The sequence below is a fragment of the Nyctibius grandis genome, chromosome 1 (genome assembly GCF_013368605.1).
Source record: "Nyctibius grandis isolate bNycGra1 chromosome 1, bNycGra1.pri, whole genome shotgun sequence".
Taxonomy (NCBI): Eukaryota; Metazoa; Chordata; class Aves; order Nyctibiiformes; family Nyctibiidae; genus Nyctibius; species Nyctibius grandis.
In genome coordinates, this window is record NC_090658.1 from 109,255,889 (window position 1) to 109,274,007 (window position 18,119).

At 42.6% G+C, this 18,119-nt stretch overlaps 1 protein-coding gene across 1 annotated transcript in view; it reads right to left on the minus strand.

The window, feature by feature from the left end:
• The window catches only part of ARHGEF10 (Rho guanine nucleotide exchange factor 10), a 130,479-nt gene that overhangs the window by 61,851 nt on the left and 50,509 nt on the right, over positions 1-18,119 (minus strand). Inside the window, 7 exon segments of the mRNA XM_068405602.1 lie at positions 2,802-2,947; positions 4,822-4,992; positions 7,325-7,417; positions 9,463-9,579; positions 10,851-11,030; positions 11,251-11,328; positions 14,349-14,461. Of these exon segments, the coding sequence (XP_068261703.1) occupies positions 2,802-2,947; positions 4,822-4,992; positions 7,325-7,417; positions 9,463-9,579; positions 10,851-11,030; positions 11,251-11,328; positions 14,349-14,461 (898 nt within the window).

The following is an 18,119-nucleotide window of genomic DNA, read 5'->3' on the forward strand; positions in this document are numbered from 1 at the left end:
TGCTATAACAGAAGCCTAGCTTAGGTAAGATGCTTAACTTCTATACAGCTAAAATGAAGAGAAATAAAGGTCATCCTTCACGAGCCGATCAGGCAAGTGGTACATTCTATAGCATACACTTATTTTGAATAAAAACTTCTGGACTGGATACAGGTATCATATATGTGAAATCTGGCAGATGATTTCCTTCAGTCCCTAACTATATTTTGCATGACAAAGGTAGTTCCTTCTGCAGTAAAAATCTAGGAGCGGTCCATGAAATCATAGACAAATCCTAAATCCACACACACAGCTTGCAGGTGAACCCACCCACACCCACACCCTGAGGAAGTCACAAACCCTTTTTTTGCTAGTGAATAAAGCTAAAAGTGCATTCAACTATTCTAAAAACCCATTGTTATACAAATAAGCAGGTTGGAAAGCAAACCTTAACTGCTAGAGAAAATCATAATTAAACTTTTTCAGAGTTAGCAAACCCCATGACACATGCATGTCCAATTACCATCTCAAAGGAGGTTGTTCAGAACCAGTTAATGACCACTGGAACAACGGTGCTGTGATAACTAGAACTGTTGACTTAATAAGGAACCCAGAGACTTTGCATAATCACAAACTTTTTTCACATGGAAAACAAAAAAAGACTGCACATTGCCACTTCAGGGACAAATACAGAAAATCCAAGACAAATATAGTATGGAAAAAGATAAAATATAAACAATTAAAAGCAAGTTTCTTGCAAACAGGCATGAGAAAATATCCAGGTGTTATTAAAGAACTGAAGAATTTGTAAAGGAGAAGAATCACAGGATAATTGAAATAAGCTTGTTCATTTTCTGAAGTGCAGTCATTACATGGCTCTTCTCACTAACATGAGACCAAGCATTCACACAATTACAAAAGTATGTACTGTATTCATACTTCAGTAATAAACTAAGATGACAACTCACATTATACTTAAGAAAAGCTGTTCTTGGAAGATTTTAATGGTCCACATTTTCTCTGTTAGAATGTACCACATTCTATTAGAATGTTTGACACAGTCTCCCATAGCACCCTCGCAGCTAAACTGAGGAAGTGTGGTCTGGATGATCGGGTAGTGAGGTGGATTGTGAACTGGCTGAAGGAAAGAAGCCAGAGAGTGGTGGTCAATGGGACAGAGTCCGTTTGGAGGCCTGTGTCTAGCGGAGTCCCTCAAGGGTCGGTTCTGGGACCAGTTCTATTCAATATATTCATTAATGACTTGGATGAGGGAATAGAGTGCACTGTCAGCAAGTTCGCTGATGACACAAAACTGGGAGGAGTGGCTGACACAACGGAAGGCTGCGCAGCCATTCAGAGGGACCTAGACAGGCTGGAGAGTTGGGCGGGGAGAAATTTAATGAAATATAACAAGGGCAAGTGTAGAGTCCTGCATCTGGGCAAGAACAACCCCATGTACCAGTACAAGTTGGGGGCAGAGCTGTTGGAGACCAACATAGGGGAAAGGGACCTGGGGGTCCTAGTGGACAGCAGGATGACCATGAGCCAGCAATGTGCCCTTGTGGCCAAGAAGGCCGATGGCATCCTGGGGTGTATTAGAAGGGGCATGGTTAGTAGGTCAAGAGAGGTTCTCCTCCCCCTCTACTCTGCCCTGGTGAAGCCGTATCTGGAATATTGTGTCCAGTTCTGGGCCCCTCAGTTCAAGAAGGACAGGGAACTGCTAGAGAGAGTCCAGCGCAGAGCCACGAAGATGATTAAGGGAGTGGAACATCTCCCTTTTGAGGAGAGGCTGAGGGAGCTGGGTCTCTTTAGCTTGGAGAAGAGAAGACTGAGGAGTGACCTCATTAATGTTTATAAATATGTAAAGGGCAAGTGTCATGAGGATGGAGCCAGGCTCTTCTCAGTGACATCCCTTGACAGGACAAGGGGCAATGGGTGCAAGCTGGAACACAGGAGGTTCCACTTAAATATGAGGAAAAACTTCTTTATGGTGAGGGTGACCGAACACTGGAACAGGCTGCCCAGAGAGGTTGTGGAGTCTCCTTCTCTGGAGACATTCAAAACCCGCCTGGACGCGTTCCTGTGTGATATGGTCTAGGCAATCCTGCCCCGGCAGGGGGATTGGACTAGATGATCTTTCGAGGTCCCTTCCAATCCCTAACATTCTGTAACATTCTGTGATTCTATAACCATCATATAAAGCAATTTATGATATAAGCAACATTTGAATGTGAGCGTGACCTTGGCATAAGACAGAGATTTAGTAACAGTAATAATTACAGCCAACTAAAACACAGAAGGTACTATGAAAAAATGCTTCCTTCAAAGCACCTCAGCTTTAATCCTTCAATGTTTGGTCTCAGAGATAAAAACCCTTCCCCAGCTGGAACTCTGCTAATGAGTTCCACGTTTTTTCTGGCTACGTGCATTAGCTGTGTGGGTTTTTTTTTTTAAATTTGCAACTTGTGTCAAGTTATAGATTTGTGTGTGTGACAGTATGAATTAAGGAAAAAGACAAAAAAAATGCTACCTTGGCATGCCTGCACTCTGCTAAAGACTAATACACAGCAATAACTAGACAACAAAAAGCATTTCTGTCTGTAATCTTCAACTGACATAATCTTCTTACAAATTTACTCTAAAACTTCAAACATCAGCAGGCAATTTAGAGGACTGTAAGAAAGCCAGTTATCCATTTATTATGGCTACTGCTAGAAATCATTAGCCATGGTAAAGACAACAATAAAAAAAATCTTCAGTAAGCATCATTTATTCCAGCTGAAGCTTGAATGACCATTTAAAAAATATGAATCAAGTCTTACCGAATATTTACTGTTGCACACATCAGCACATCATTTAACATGAAAAGTCGCCGTTCTTTGGTTTTGATAATTTCTCCTTTGTCATTGTAAACCGTCTCAACCATATCATCGGTCCGTATGAGGTATCTGTTTCCACTGCTGAGTAGCTAGATTTTAAAAACAATCAACATTGTACATTATACCTGGTACATCTAAGATCCGTTGCAAAAAAAAAAAAACACACACAAAAAAAAACAACAAAAGAAAATACAACGGGTTATCACTTGCCATCCTAGTACAAGTGTTCGTAGGTGGATTTGCCAAATGAATGAAGCCTCTCTACTGATCTGCTTTTCATTTAGAGAAACAGTAACTTCTGCTGCCAGCAATATGGCCTGCAGGGGTTTTTGGTCTTAATATGGAACGTAATTGCTCTGAAAAACTTCCACACTGGTAAAGGTCCCCTAGCAAAAAAAAAAAATCATAGCTTCCAACATGTCTGTTGTTTCCTTCCCTCATCCCTTCTTTCACAGCCCATTTCAGTGCTCTGCACAGTCACAGCTGTCCCAAAGGGGGAGAGGTCAGGGTGGGAGGAGGAGGAGTGCTCCCACCTGCTCTGCCCACCTGGGCTCACAGAGCTAGACTAGGAATGCAGCTGGCAGGTTGCCACAGGCTGCCAAGAAGGTGACGTGTACAAAGGATGTATGGTATGTAAACTGCTCCTGACATTTGCCTTCAAGGGCTGAGGATCAGCACTACGTGCAAGCATGAACTGATTCCTCACAGGTCAAATACGCGTCCGTAGTGGCCAAGAGAACAAAATGGTCTGTAACTCACCTGTTCCCTGTCCATACACCTCCTTCACTGCCTGTTTCACCCTGCCTGGGATTGTTCCAAAACTATTAAGCCACAAGGCACACAGGGCCCTACGTGATTTTGAGTGACTATCCCAGTATATCTCAATTTGTCCCCCTGGTCCAGAACATACAAGATTTTACAGTTTATACAGACTAACAAAAGAAAACCTGTACCACTGTACTTTTAAAAAGCACATTCTGTGTCTTGAACTCCTTCAACCATTTGCAGATGATTATTAGCTGCTTCAAGAATCAGGAGTATGAAAACTAGAAAGTAAAATGTCTGAATCCATCTTGTAATGCACTTAGAATGGAAATACTGTCCACTATGACAATAAATTAAGTATCCCATTTTTTATAAATAGCCTAAAGCAAGTGTGTTCTGGTTGACTACTTTCTTTCCTGAAAACTATGTTTTTATGCATCACAAACAAAAATACTCCTTGCACTCCTTCAGCATGTCCCCATTACTCCATCCTAAAATGAGTCCAGTATAATAATCTGTAACTTCATGAAAGCAATAATTGAAGTATTTATGCCCCATCTTATGGGAAAGGAGGAAACAAGTATGATACAAATAAGACAAGCATACATATATCCACAGTACAGAGAGCTACTAACAAACTCAAATGAAGAAGATTGTTACTTCCTTCCTACTGAATATCTTCTACAGTTCTTTAAAGACATTTCTATTGCATGATCCAAATACATGAATGAAACAGACTGGGAGGTTCCTTAAAACAAGGAAGATGTTGGACACATTAAATAGCATTTTTTGAACTGCTCCATACTCAGAACAACTGCAGTATAAGGAACTGGTTCCTTCCTTTATACAGAAGTAACTCCTCAGTTCCAAGACAAATTCAAAATTCAATTTTGAATTTATCAAAAGATGTGCATTAGACTTCACTACAGGACGAGGAAACAGCTTTATCTATACACTGCCAAGAGAACACTAATACTTCTCCTGCTATTTCACACGTCCAGCACACAGTGGTTTAACCAGTGAGCCTGTTCAGTCCTGGAGGGAGCTCACATCTCACACCTACAACTAGAATGACCCCACATTGTTGTGCACTACAGCAAAACCTCAGGCGTCTCTTTGGTGTCTTTTCTAAAGATTGCTCAGGGCCCAGAAACTAATAACATACTAACTCTTCCATTGCACATTCTTACTTCCTAACCTTGTTCAGATAACGTTCGTTCATTGCTTTTGCTATTTGTTTTATTTCACAGCGCTGATCTGCATCCCTTTTCCTTTCATTTAACTTCTCTGCCAGTGTTTCGAGTTCCGTAAGAGCCATCTGCAGAGGTAATCGGTCGGGATGTCCTTTATTTGTGTTCTTCAACATATCCTGAGGGGAAGGGATAAAACAAACAGAATTTTAAAAATCAGATTTAATTTCAAAGTCAAGTTCAGAAGATTACACAATGTAATGTTATTGCTACATTCTTTATTCAAGTCCTGCTAAAGAACAAGACCAATGAACACCTAATGAATATTCAGATAGCACATCGCTTATTTGCCTGAATATCTTAATAGTTCTTAAAAAAGATACTGAATGGGGTCACATACTGATTTACAGGAAGAAAGCACAGCAAAGGAACTTTAAAGTAAGTGTAAAAAATACAAATGTAAAGGTAAATTTAAAAATGCACCCATTTTGAAAATCAATATTACAGTATAATATGTAGGTGTCTGTGAACAATAATTTTAAATTAAATTTTTCTGATATTGACGATCATCATAATATTATTCCTCACTAAAACACTGACAGCACGCTCATCCTAAAGTGGGAGACATTACTTCATGGAGGTTGCAGGAGCCTCTAAAAATCTTTCCCTTTTGTAGGCATGCAGTGGAACAATTTGAATGAAATTTTTGCTTTTTTCCCACAGCACTTAAAAATCCCTACGTATTCACTAGGGCTTCCTGCTGCAATACACTCCATTTCTTCTGCTAACTCAAAAAATCTCGCCATGACTAGCTACCCGCATGCTCCCCCCATGACTACCTCTGCTCCTTCTCCCACAGTAATTCCTGGACCTGCATCCCAAAGCCTGTCCTCCTCTGTGGTACCTGCAGAACACAGCTAACTCTTAGCGCTCACTGGGATAGACCTGCCCTGGTCTGGAAGGAGTTACAAACAGAGTAAGTTGGTCTGGAGCAGGTCTGCGCTGGGGAACTGTGCTCCTCCTACAGCTTGACTCTCTGTTAAGAGGAGACCTGAGGACTCCCTGTCAAATCCTCAGTTTCCATGGGAACGAAAACAAGACACTGCAGGTCAGAAAAAAGCTGCAACACACTCCAGCAGGTCCTGTGAGCCAAGCAGTCAGGGAGAGAGCATGCTTTTGTTCCACATCCCACATATATGCCGACACCAAGCTGTGCGCTGTGGTCGACACGCTGGAGGGAAGGGATGCCATCCAGAGGGACCTTGACAGGCTTGAGAGCTGGGCCTGTGCGAACCGCATGAAATTCAACAAGGCCAAGTGCAAGGTCCTGCATGTGGGTCGGGGCAACTCCAAGCACAAATACAGGCTGGGCGGAGAATGGATTGAGAGCAGCCCTGAGGAGAAGGACTTGGGGGTGATGGTTAATGAGAAGCTCAACATGAGCTGGCAATGTGCGCTTGCAGCTCAGAATGCCAACCGTATCCTGGGCTGCATCAAAAGCAGCGTCGCCAGCAGGTCGAGGGAGGTGATTCTGCCACTCTACTCCGCTCTTGTGAGACCTCACCTGGAGTACTGTGTTCAGCTCTGGGGCCCCCAACATAAGAAGGACATGGAGCTGTTGGAACGAGTCCAGAGGAGGGCCATGAAGATGATGAAAGGGCTGGAGCACCTCTCCTATGAAGACAGGCTGAGAGAGTTGGGGCTCTTCAGCCTGGAGAAGAGAAGGCTCTGGGGAGACCTTCTAGCAGCCTCCCAGTACCTGAAGGGGGCCTACAGGAAAGCAGGAGAGGGGCTTTTTACAAGGGCAAGTAGTGACAGGACGAGGGGTAACAGTTTTAAACTGAAAGAGGGGAGATTTAGATTAGATATAAAGAAGAAATTCTTTACTGTGAGGGTAGTGAGACACTGGAACAGGTTGCCCAGAGAAGCTGTGGCTGCCCCCTCCCTGGCAGTGTTTAAGGCCAGGTGGGACGAGGCTTTGAGCAACCTGGTCTAGTGGAAAGGTGTCCCTGGCCATGGCAGGGGGGGTTAGAACTAGATGATCTTTAAGGTCCCTTCCAACCCAAACCATTCTATGATTCTATGATATATTCTGAACTATCCAAGGCATGAATTTGATCGTCCTGTATTTTTCTTAAATGATAAGTAATGCCACGAAGTTCCTAGTGGTGTTTTGAAGTGGTGTTAGCTAACGAACTGATATGAACAACTAGCACATTTGAACCACAGCTTTACTGCAAAGTGACTTAAAAACTAAATTTAACCTAGCAAGTGATCTAGAATAAATCTAGTTTACTAAGATTTTCCTGCAGTGCATTTACTGCCTGTCCCTGCAGACTACGAGATCAGCACGTTGTGATGCACTGAAATTTTTTCTTTGTTATTTCCCCATGATCCAGTGGTCACCTCCACTGCAGTGTGCTCCTCCAGCACCAGACAGCTGCCACACAATCCCACAAGCAAACCACAGAAGAATGCAGCAAGAGCATCCCTTTGGTAAACGTTATTTACCTGCAATAGTAGAATGAACTGTGGAAAGCGCTGGATAGGTTTCATCATTAAACCATACAGTGTAATTCGATCGGGGCTTGACTCCTGGCACTGCTGCAATTCAAGAAAGCCACACTGTTTACTACCGTGAGCGTATTTCAGTCAGTTACAGAATGAAACGAAAACTTCTTCTACGTTACTTACATTAATTGTAACAGTGATACTGTAAAGATTCCAATTACTATGAAGACTTCATTTAAAAATATTAAATCTTTTAAAAAATCACTACTAAAGTGATGGCAAGTCACTGAACTGAAATCTCCTCCTTAAATAAATACAGCTGGGATAAAGCCACACCAGCAATGCAGCACCTATGTACATATCAATACAGCACATTCATGCTTTTTACATAAACAGTGCACTGAAACGTCTGCTTAACTTCAAGCTCAACAAAGGGAATGTACTTGTTCACAGTCTTAAATCAGAAAAATATAAGTGATCTTTTGATTTATAGTCCATAATTTACTATTGCTGCTCTGTTCCTTGTGGCTAAGAGACTATAAATCTCTAAGTACCTATGCGTTTTCAAGAGGGAATCTAAGGAAAACATCATAATCTCAGTGCTATGCAAACAAAAAAAGATTTTCATTTCCTTTATTAAAAGAAACTAAGGAAAAGAACACTGATTTACGTTTGGAAAGAAAAACATAAGAATCCATTATTTTGGTATCGGGACTGGCAGATATAACCAGACAAATTTCATTTGCGTATGCAGAAAAGCCCTGTTTGTATAAGGCATTTCAGCATTTGGAAATATTTCAGCCAGAATCACAGCTAACTCAAACCAAGGAGAGTAGAGGAAATACTCAATATTAAAAACAAAGCAAATGCAAACAATATTAAACCGCTGTCCTGTTTAAATTGCTATTTATTGCTACAAGTATCAGCTTCACAACAATTTTTTTCCGTACTTATCTCCAAAAATATTTTTTTTGCCTAAACAGCAGCAGTGAAGATTCTGGTCTTCGTTGCTGGTAGGCAATTAAAAAAAGGAAGGTACAGAAATGTTTTCTGTCGTCAGAGTGTGGTTGTGAGTCCCCAGCTCTGAGCAGTACCAGTGCCGGCAATGCCAAGCAGTGATGAGAAGTGTAAGTTATGCCTCCACTGGAACAATGGGCTTTTAACAGCGTGAGAGGTATGAAGTGACTATACTCTCACTAGAGAGTTTGATCTTTGTGGTGCCTAAGGCCTCCAGAATATAATCCTGTGTAGTGCTGGCCACACTCCAAAAAAGTTGTCAGTTAATTTTAAGATCTGAAGACTGATCAGGAATCAGCCCCCCTGCCACCCTCCTCTAGGCAACCTAAGAGCTTCACTATTTAGTTTGCCTAAGGCACCCAATTTCAGTGTTTGGTGGACCACTGCAACAGACCTGACAGGGTGACAGCTCTGAGAGGCACAACTCAATCCAGGACTCTCAGGAATGGGACAAGCAGAGCTTTCAGGCTCACAGCAGTGCCACAGACAGTCTAAAAGCCTTGCAATGGATTTTGTGTACCCTCTGTAAGGTGCCATCCCTAGAGAATTGCAGCACTTCTAATGCATGTACCAGGCTCTCAATGCACATCGTCAGAAGCATCATATTCATCAGGGTAGTATGCATTCTGCGCAACAAATTTTCAATTGCAACCCCAAATTGGAAACATGATTTTCAAAATGCTAGGAAATTGTTGTGGAACAGAAATCTAATTACACTACTCTGCACAATACAATAAAGAAGTTAGATGTAAAATAAATCCCAAACAAGAAGAGGCCTCAGATGGTAAACTATTATTTGAAGCTCACCTGCTATGAAAGAATCCCAGTGTTTTGTCAAGTATAGTAATGCAAACACCAATAAACTGATCTGAACAACAACAAAACCACTCTGCACTTCAAAATACATCCTAGATCTAACATCACGTTATTATTCTGAAAACACAGTAGTGGAAATGAATTCTCTGGGGATTTTTTGTGTCAAACCCATAAAACATAAAACCAAAGTCCTTAAAACAGTCACACAATATACAGTATCAGCAGTTAAATTTCCTCCTAACTTAAAACTTATACTGTCTTATTTATATCATATGCCCAGCTGTTTTAAGATTGAATGAACTCACCTTCAAGAAGTCTAAAAAGGCAGGTTTCATGGCACATGTTTTCTTGAGAATCCCTACTGCTGTACTGAAGTTGTTTACATATTCGCTGTACGCATCCAATACCATAGATTTAGAAAACTGAAAACATAAAAGGGTAAACCTTAACTATAAATACAAAAGATCCCCAAAAGCATAACTATCTAAACCTCTGACCGTTAAGGACTCGCCTTGCTCAGAGCTAAGGGCTTTGCTGGGCCTAGTGCTGGATCTACAGAAATACTGGTGATGCCCAAAATAGCCTTTCTGTAGAAGACAGGCTGGAAACCTAAAGATGTAACATCTGTGAATCACAAAATGTAAATTTAAATAAATAGCTTCATCTTGGCTACAACACTAGAGCAGAGCCTGGGGACTATGGGCAATCAAAGGGCATCCACCCAGACTCAAAGCAGCTGCTGGGATCCCCTAATCTTCCAGATCTAGTGAACCAGCAAAGTCCCAGGGCCTTCATGCCCCATCTTCAGCTGGTAAGGGTTTATCACAAAAGCACACAGATTGCATGGCCTGCAGACAGCCATGTGAAGGGTAAGATCGCTGCCCATTGTCTCCTTAGTAATTTTATCCCTCTCTTCTGCAGAGCTGCTTTCATTAACTTGCTTCCATCAAAACAAGACAGGTTTGCTTTAAACAGCAAATCTTTAGTAACCGTTTCATTTGACTGAAATGAGGCCAAAGCACTCAGAGACACAGACCCCAGCTCTCTTACAGCAGGCATGAAAAAGTGGTAACTTCCAGCAGCTGAGTGGTAACAAAACAAATTACACAAACCAGCAGGCAGGCAGCTTTTTCCATCCACACACTCATGGTGGGAACAATGTCCTTCTATCAACCAAGGCCACTTCTTGTTTCTTCTGATTTAAAGCAGTGGCTAGTTCAGCCCTTTACCAGATGGACTTCCATTAAGGGTGGGATAGTGTTCCACAAATACTCTTTACCTGTGCCTCAGGCTCAGTTTAAATCCAGGAATTCAGGACATCACGTACTGTGTTTTTTTCTACTCCCAAAAAACATACTATGTACGACTACCTACTTCTTAAGAGTCTCAATCTCACCTTAATTTTGGTGGGTTTGTGAATCTCTGTCTCCTCAGAAAAAGAAACTGTTTACTTCAATGTCTGAAAGCTTGATCAAGCCTGAAAATTTTGCTTACAATGCTTTCACATCTGCCAACCAAGTCTAAGACATGTTGGTGTCAGTTTCCTTACCAGGATGGTACATACATACTCTGACAGTTGCCACAGGCATCGGAGAATATGGGAATAAAGTGGCCAAGTTAGACAGAGAGTTATGGAGATGGAATAATAAGCCTTAAATAAAAACAGATTATCTGTTCAGACGCATTTGCTTACTGAAGCAACAAAGACATCACCAATCATTTCAACAGAGTCCCACTCAGATACACGACTCGCCAGCGCAATCTGAAACATTGAATGGCACTGAAGAATTTCCTTAATTCGATAAAAGACCATTTTCAGTTTTCTTTCACTCAATAATTTTGGTTCCGTATCTGAAAGGGGCTTCTCATATTGCTGTGGGGAAAAAAAACATATAAATGGATTTAAGCAAACAAACAAAAAGGGTCTTTACAAGCAGAAAAAAACAAACTTAACAGTATACACATACAAAATGTCTAAAGATTTGGCATGAAGCACCTGTAGGAAAATCTATATTAATCATGCTACAGATTCTTTAAGGATCTGACTCTTTTTCAAATTTCCAAATTATAAAATGCAAAAGAGATTAAGTTACCTCCAGGATTCTTTTGAGAGCATCCACGTAATTCTTCTCACTGTCAACTACAGAGCCCAAAATATACCTTCTTACAACCTGTTAAGAAACAAAGTTTTGTCTGAAGCTCTGATCAGGTAACATGTTCATCACAGTTGGGAATGCTGATGATAAAATTCTCACATTAATGAAACACAAGAAACACAAAGCAATGTCAACACTGGAACCACAATAAAATAATACTGTACCTCTTCAAAGGTAAATACATTTACTATTACTCTAAAATTATTTATTTATTTTAAATAACACAACAGTTATTGTATCTGTATCTATAACATCTACCAACTGTTGCAATTCCAAGCTTTACTTTTGAAACTTGTCTTTTAATTTTAGTTGTATAAATTTAGGCATTAACATAAATAGGTATAGATGATGTTGGCTACTTCGGTGAATTGCTGCAACAAAATAGGTAACCACTTTCCAAAATCAGTCTTTAAGATTAATTTTTTTTTTTTATAATTATGTGTTTTATAAATTTATTAGGAGTAACCTGAAGGCCAAACAAGCAAACATTAATTGCCTTTTTAAGGTAAGGCCATATAAACTGTAGCACTGAGAAAGTATCTGAGTAAGTCAAGTTTTCTTTTTTTGGGCACTACCATGCATAAGTGAAAACCCCGCGTCATCTATGCTCATACCAATTGATAGAGCTGTAAGAGCTTCACAAAATACTACCGTATTTCGTGTTTACAAACTACACATTATTTATCACACCTCCTTCTCCACCTCCTGCTTCTGCATTTCTACTGAAACACACATGGCATGCATGTGCAGGTCACATGAAAGGAAGGACTGGGGAACCTATTTCATTTAAAATATGAACTTTTACTGTTACTTATTAGATTTCTTGCTGGTTTTAAGGATTTGTTTTCACCCAAATCCATTTCCTCATCTAGCTCATCCCAGGGCTTTCAAAAGCAGGACTCTGTTTCAGGTAGAAGTCAGCACAATGGCAGGATTGTCCCCACAACTACAAGGGAAGGCAAAACTGCTCCTTTTGCTATTTTAAGCCAGCCTAAATGACCGTGAAACTCAAATATCAGACTTGCTTCTTCTCTGCTCCTGATCCCCACGGCCCTCCTGCTGCCTCTGCCACGGCTGCCTTTAATTCTCCACACTTCTATTTTGCATTATTAAGTCAACTGCAGGTTATGCAAGGATTTTCTTTCAAGTACTGGCATTTCAAAGGAAGATTTCAAAATTATCTGAGGCCTTGCTTAAAGATATATACATAAAATGAGTTGTGTCTAATTTGTGTCTAGAATGCATTTAGCAGTGTCTTATTTGGTATAATGTATCAGCTGTTCTGGTAAAGGATACTAACTCTACCTTTAGTCACAGTTCATTCTTCTGAAAAAAATAAACATCTGTAGAAAATGGTTTTTTTCAGGCTCTAATACACAAAATAGATACTTAATAGTGCCTGCAGGTTATTGCAATAAATACGCACAACTTACAAGAGGCTTGCATGCAAGTCTTACATTCATATTCACATTTTTGCTAGTAACAGTAGCACACAAACATGAACAACAGCGTAAGAATTCAGGTCCCGGTATTAAAACCAAAAAAGCAAAAGCTATCACGACTGAGACCCAAGGCAGGGCACAGTATTCAAACAGGCACCAGGTTTTACACAAAAGCGATCGTGCCACCTGCTGTCTGGAACAAGCACATTCATAAAGTCAGCTCGCTCGTGGCAGAGCAGCCCAGGTTGGAAGGGGCTCCTGGCCTTCACCATCTCTATCTGGGATGCCCAGAGCTGCTGCATGGTCTGCTGGCCCCCAGTCTGTGCCCTGGCACAGGGTTACTCTGTCCCACAGCCAGGACTTGTGTTGGCCTCTGTTGAGCTGCCTGAGTTTTCTGTCAACCTCAGCCCAGCAGTCCCATCCCCCCACACATGGCCTGCTGCACCCCTCCAGTTTGGCATCGCATCCAAATGTGCACCACAGCTGCTATCTGGATTGTTAACAAAGGCATTAAACACCACGGGCCCCTTATGTGCTCCTGAGGGACACCACTAATGCTGGCCACCCACCGGACTTTGTACTGTGGACAACAACTCTCTGAGCATGGTGTCCTCGCCTGTTTTCCACCCACCTTCTAGTCCACCCATACAAATGATATCTTACCTATATAGCTACAAGGGTACTTCAGGAGACAGTTGAAAGCCTTGCTAAAGCAGAGGTAAATGACATCCTCTGCTCTCCTCTGTCTGCAAGCCAGTCATCTCAGGGACTCAGGCTGGTCAGGCACAAATGGACTCTGGTCCATCTATGCTGACTGTTCCCAATCGCCCTCCTGCCCTCCCAACCCAGAAACAGCTCCCAGGAGCATTTGCTCCATCATCTTCACAGGAACTGAGGTAAGGCCAGCCAGACCCTAGTTTTCCTCCTTCTTGCTCTTCTTGAGTACAACTGTGACATTTACCAATCATCTGATCACCGTGATCTTAGATGACAGAAAAAGGCCTTACCCTCAGGACCCTTAAATCCATCCCACCTGGTCCCATGGACACCTATCTGTCCATAAATTTAAGTGTTTTTTGAAGTGGTTTCCACAGTGACTACAGAGTTTGAGGTGGAGAACAGCAAAATATACTCTTCTGTAGACTTGACTTCATTGCTGACAAGTTTTTTTTAATAAGGAGAAACCCTAAGATTCAGAGAGTATACAGGATATTCCCTGCATTTAAAGTAGAAATCCTGGACCACCTGGAGCAATGTCTTCTGACTCAGTAAAAATATTTAAACTCTTTTCTTTTTCACTCAAAACCATCATATTTAGTTTAAGTGTTCAGGTAGTGAAATGATATAATTATTATAGATAATTTTATAATGCAAAACAGCATTTTGCATCTCTGGCTGAATTTAGGGCTGATGCAACTACATGCACACGTATAATTGTAAAAAAAACTACTTATTCAGTTGTGAATTTTATGTTCACTTAATTTATGTTAAATGCCAATATGTTTGAAGAGCAAGGCACCTGGGAGCCACTGATGCAGAGCAGAAGGGGACGAAAAAGAGGCAGAAGACACTGTATTTCCAAAAGCCTACTACCTGCTGCTGTGATAATCCTTCAGGCATAGGAGTCATAATTGCTTCTGTATGCACACAGTCCACATCAATAAATAAATTTAGCTCTTCTTCTTCCAGACATGATGATCTATGATCTACAAATAACAGAATAACCAAAATGTCAACTTTTACAATATATAGATTGAAACAAGGAGAAAAAAAAAAACAAACAAAAAGCAAGGATCATCCAAGCACAGTAATTACACAGCAGTCTTATTTTCACTTACCAAACAAAAGAAATTTCCCAGCACTTCTGTATCACCTGTGAAATCACATAAATACCACCACTGACAGGCACTCTAATACCGAATGTCTTTCAAAGGTATCTCGAAATCCTAAAATCTACACAGCAGAAGACAGCCTATGCATCTTTTGCTTGATCTCTACTCCCTATTCACACCAAGTAGTGCAGGGCTGTCCAGGGTGTGGGACATGACAACTAGGGTTAAAGCACTGCGGCTCCAGGGCCAGCAGTTCTGAAACAAATTACCTTAGGGAAGAAATTAAACACATCCATAATATGATCCAGCTTTTAAAATTCCATACAGCCTTCTGTAACTGAACAAAAATAAGTAGCCCAATGTACCAAAACACTGGCTTTCGACAGATATGAGAGTATGAGAGATAGGAGTCCCTATGTACTAATTTTATGCAAAAAGCACCACCAAAGTGCAGTGATAGGTGGCAGTACGCAGCCAGCCAAACAAGCAGACATGACCAAAGGAGAGATAAAGAAAGAACAGTACACGAACTGTGTCTTAGAACAAAAAGGGACGGGAGGGAATAAGATCTGCTGGCTGGGAGGAATTCATAAGTTTATTCAACAAATTTGTCCCTAGCTCCCTGCTGATTTGGTAAGTGGCTGAGGGATTAAACTGTCCACACATATCATGTGTCTGCCACGTAACCTATGAAATGTAAGGAGGAACACCAGGTCCACTGTAACACTGCCCTGATCACAGAATCACAGAATCACAGAATCAACAAGGTTGGAAGAGACCTCAGGGATCATCGAGTCCAACCGTTGCCCTTACACCACCCTGTCAACTAGACCATGGCACTAAGTGCCATGTCCAGTCTTTTCTTAAACACATCCAGAGATGGTGACTCCACCACCTCCCTGGGCAGCCCATTCCAATGGCTAATAACCCTTTCTGTAAAGAAATTCTTCCTGATGTCCAACCTGAACCTCCCCTGGTGAAGCCTGAGGCTGTGCCCTCTTGTCCTATCACTAGTTGCCCGGGAGAAGAGGCCAACTCCCACTTCACTACAACCTCCCTTCAGGTAGTTGTAGACTGCAATAAGGTCACCTCTGAGCCTCCTCTTCTCCAGGCTAAACAACCCCAGCTCCCTCAGCCGTTCCTCGTAGGTCAGACCCTCCAGACCCTTCACCAGCTTGGTTGCCCTCCTCTGGACTCGCTCCAACACCTCAACATCTTTCTTGAAGTGCGGGGCCCAGAACTGGACACAGTATTCAAGGTGCGGCCTCACCAGTGCCGAGTACAGAGGGACGATCACTTCCCTAGACCAGCTGGCTACACTATTCCTAATAGAGGCCAGGATGCCATTGGCCTTCTTGGCCACCTGGGCACACTGCTGGCTCATGTTTAGCCAGCTGTCGATCAGCACCCCCAGGTCTCTTTCCACCGGGCCGCTTTCTAACCACTCTTCCCCCAGCCTGTAGAGCTTCATGGGGTTGTTGTGGCCAAAGTGTAAGATCCGGCACTTGTTCTTGTTGAACCTCATGCCGCTGGTCTCGGCCCATCAATCTAACCTGTCCAAATCCCTCTGTAGGGCCTTCCTACCCTCCAGCAGATCGACACTCCCACCCAGCTTGGTGTCATCTGCAAATTTACTGAGGGTGCACTCAATCCCTACGTCTAGATCATCTATAAAGATATTGAACAGCACCGGCCCCAGAACTGAGCTCTGGGGAACACCGCTAGTGACTGGCCGCCAGTTGGACTTTGCCCATTCACCACCACTCTCTGGGCTCGGCCATCCAGCCAGTTTTTAACCCATTTAAGAGTCCACCCATCCAACACCCGGGCAGCCAGTTTGTCCAGGAGGATGCTGTGGGAGACAGTGGCGAATGCTTTACCGAAGTCTAGATAGACTACATCCACAGCCATGCCTCATCTACTAAGCGGGTCTCTTGGTCATAGAAGGAGACCAGGTTGGTCGAGCAGGACCTGCCTTTCATGAATCCATGTTGGCTGGCCCCGATGCCCCGATTGTCCTGCATGTGCCGTGTAATGGCACTCAGGATGATCTGTTCCATCACCTTGCCTGGCACCGAGGTCAGGCTGACAGGCCTATAGTTCCCTGGATCGTCCTTCCGACCCTTCTTGTAGATGGGTGTTACATTTGCTAATTTCCAGTCAGCTGGAACTTCTCCAGTTAACCAGGACTGCCGGTAGATAATCGAGAGTGGTTTGGCAAGTTCATTTGCCAGTTCCTTCATTACTCTAGGGTGAATCCCATCCGGGCCCATAGCCTTGTGGGTGTCCAACTGGCACAGCAGGTCACTAACCGTCTCCTCCTGGATCATGGGAGGTTCACACAGCCCCCCGTCCCTAACTTCAGGCTCTGGGGGCCGAGTCTCCTGAGGACAACCGATCTTGACATTAAAGACCGAGGCAAAGAAGGCATTGAGCACCTCTGCCTTTTCCTCATCCCCTGACACTACACTACCCTCCTCATTCAGCAAGAGGTGGAGGCTCTCCTTGACCCTCCTTTTGCTGTTGATGTATTTGTAAAAGCTTTTTTTGTTGTCTTTGACTGTAGCAGCCAAATCGAGCTCTAATTGAGCTTTGGCCCTTCTAATCTTCTCCCTACACGACCTGGCCACGTCCCTATAGACCTCCCAAGTTACCCGACCCTTCTGCCAGAGCAAGTAGGCTCTCTTTTTTTCCTTAAGTTCTAGCCTAAGTTCTCTGTTTAACCAGGCTGGTCTTTTTCCCCGACGGCTTGCCTTCCTACAGACTGGGACAGCCTGCTCCTGAATATTTAACAATTCCCTTTTGAAGCATGTCCAGCCTTCCTGGACTCCTTTGCCCTCCAGGACCGATTGCCAAGGGACTCGGTCCACCAGCCTCTTAAACAGGCTAAAGTCAGCCCGCCGGAAATCTAAGGCAGAAGTTCTACTCTTGCCCCTGCTTACTTCCCCCACTATCGAAAACTCTAACATTTCGTGGTCGCTACTCCCAAGACGGCCACCGACCCTCACATCTCCCACTAGTCCTTCTCTGTTCACAAACAACAGGTCAAGCAGGGGCCCCTCCTCTAGTGGGCTCATTTACCACTTGCATGAGGAAGTTGTCCTCCACACATTCTAGGAACCTCCTAGATTGCTTCCTCCTAGATGAAGGAGATCATCTTCTCCTGTGCAACAGCAAGAAGTTGAGGATACATTTTTGATCACTAAAGTTTGTGCAAACAACTTTCTATTTTCTGTCTGTGAATTAGGTCCGTTCAGAAGCAGTTAGAGGCCATGACAGGGATGTATGATGTGTCCTGGTCCTTACAGATAGGATGTAGTTTTATGTTAGCTCACTCACTAAACATGTCTTGTTCCAGTCTTGTGGTTTAAGATTCCTAAAATTGTAGTTTCGTAAGCTCTGAAGTTACAACCATTTAACTAGTTGAGCAGAAACTTGAGCAGAAAGACATACTACCTCTCAGACTCATCCTGAAGAAGAAATAAGTTTGTATTCAGTTACTACCCCATGCCTCTTGCAACAATTAACTGCA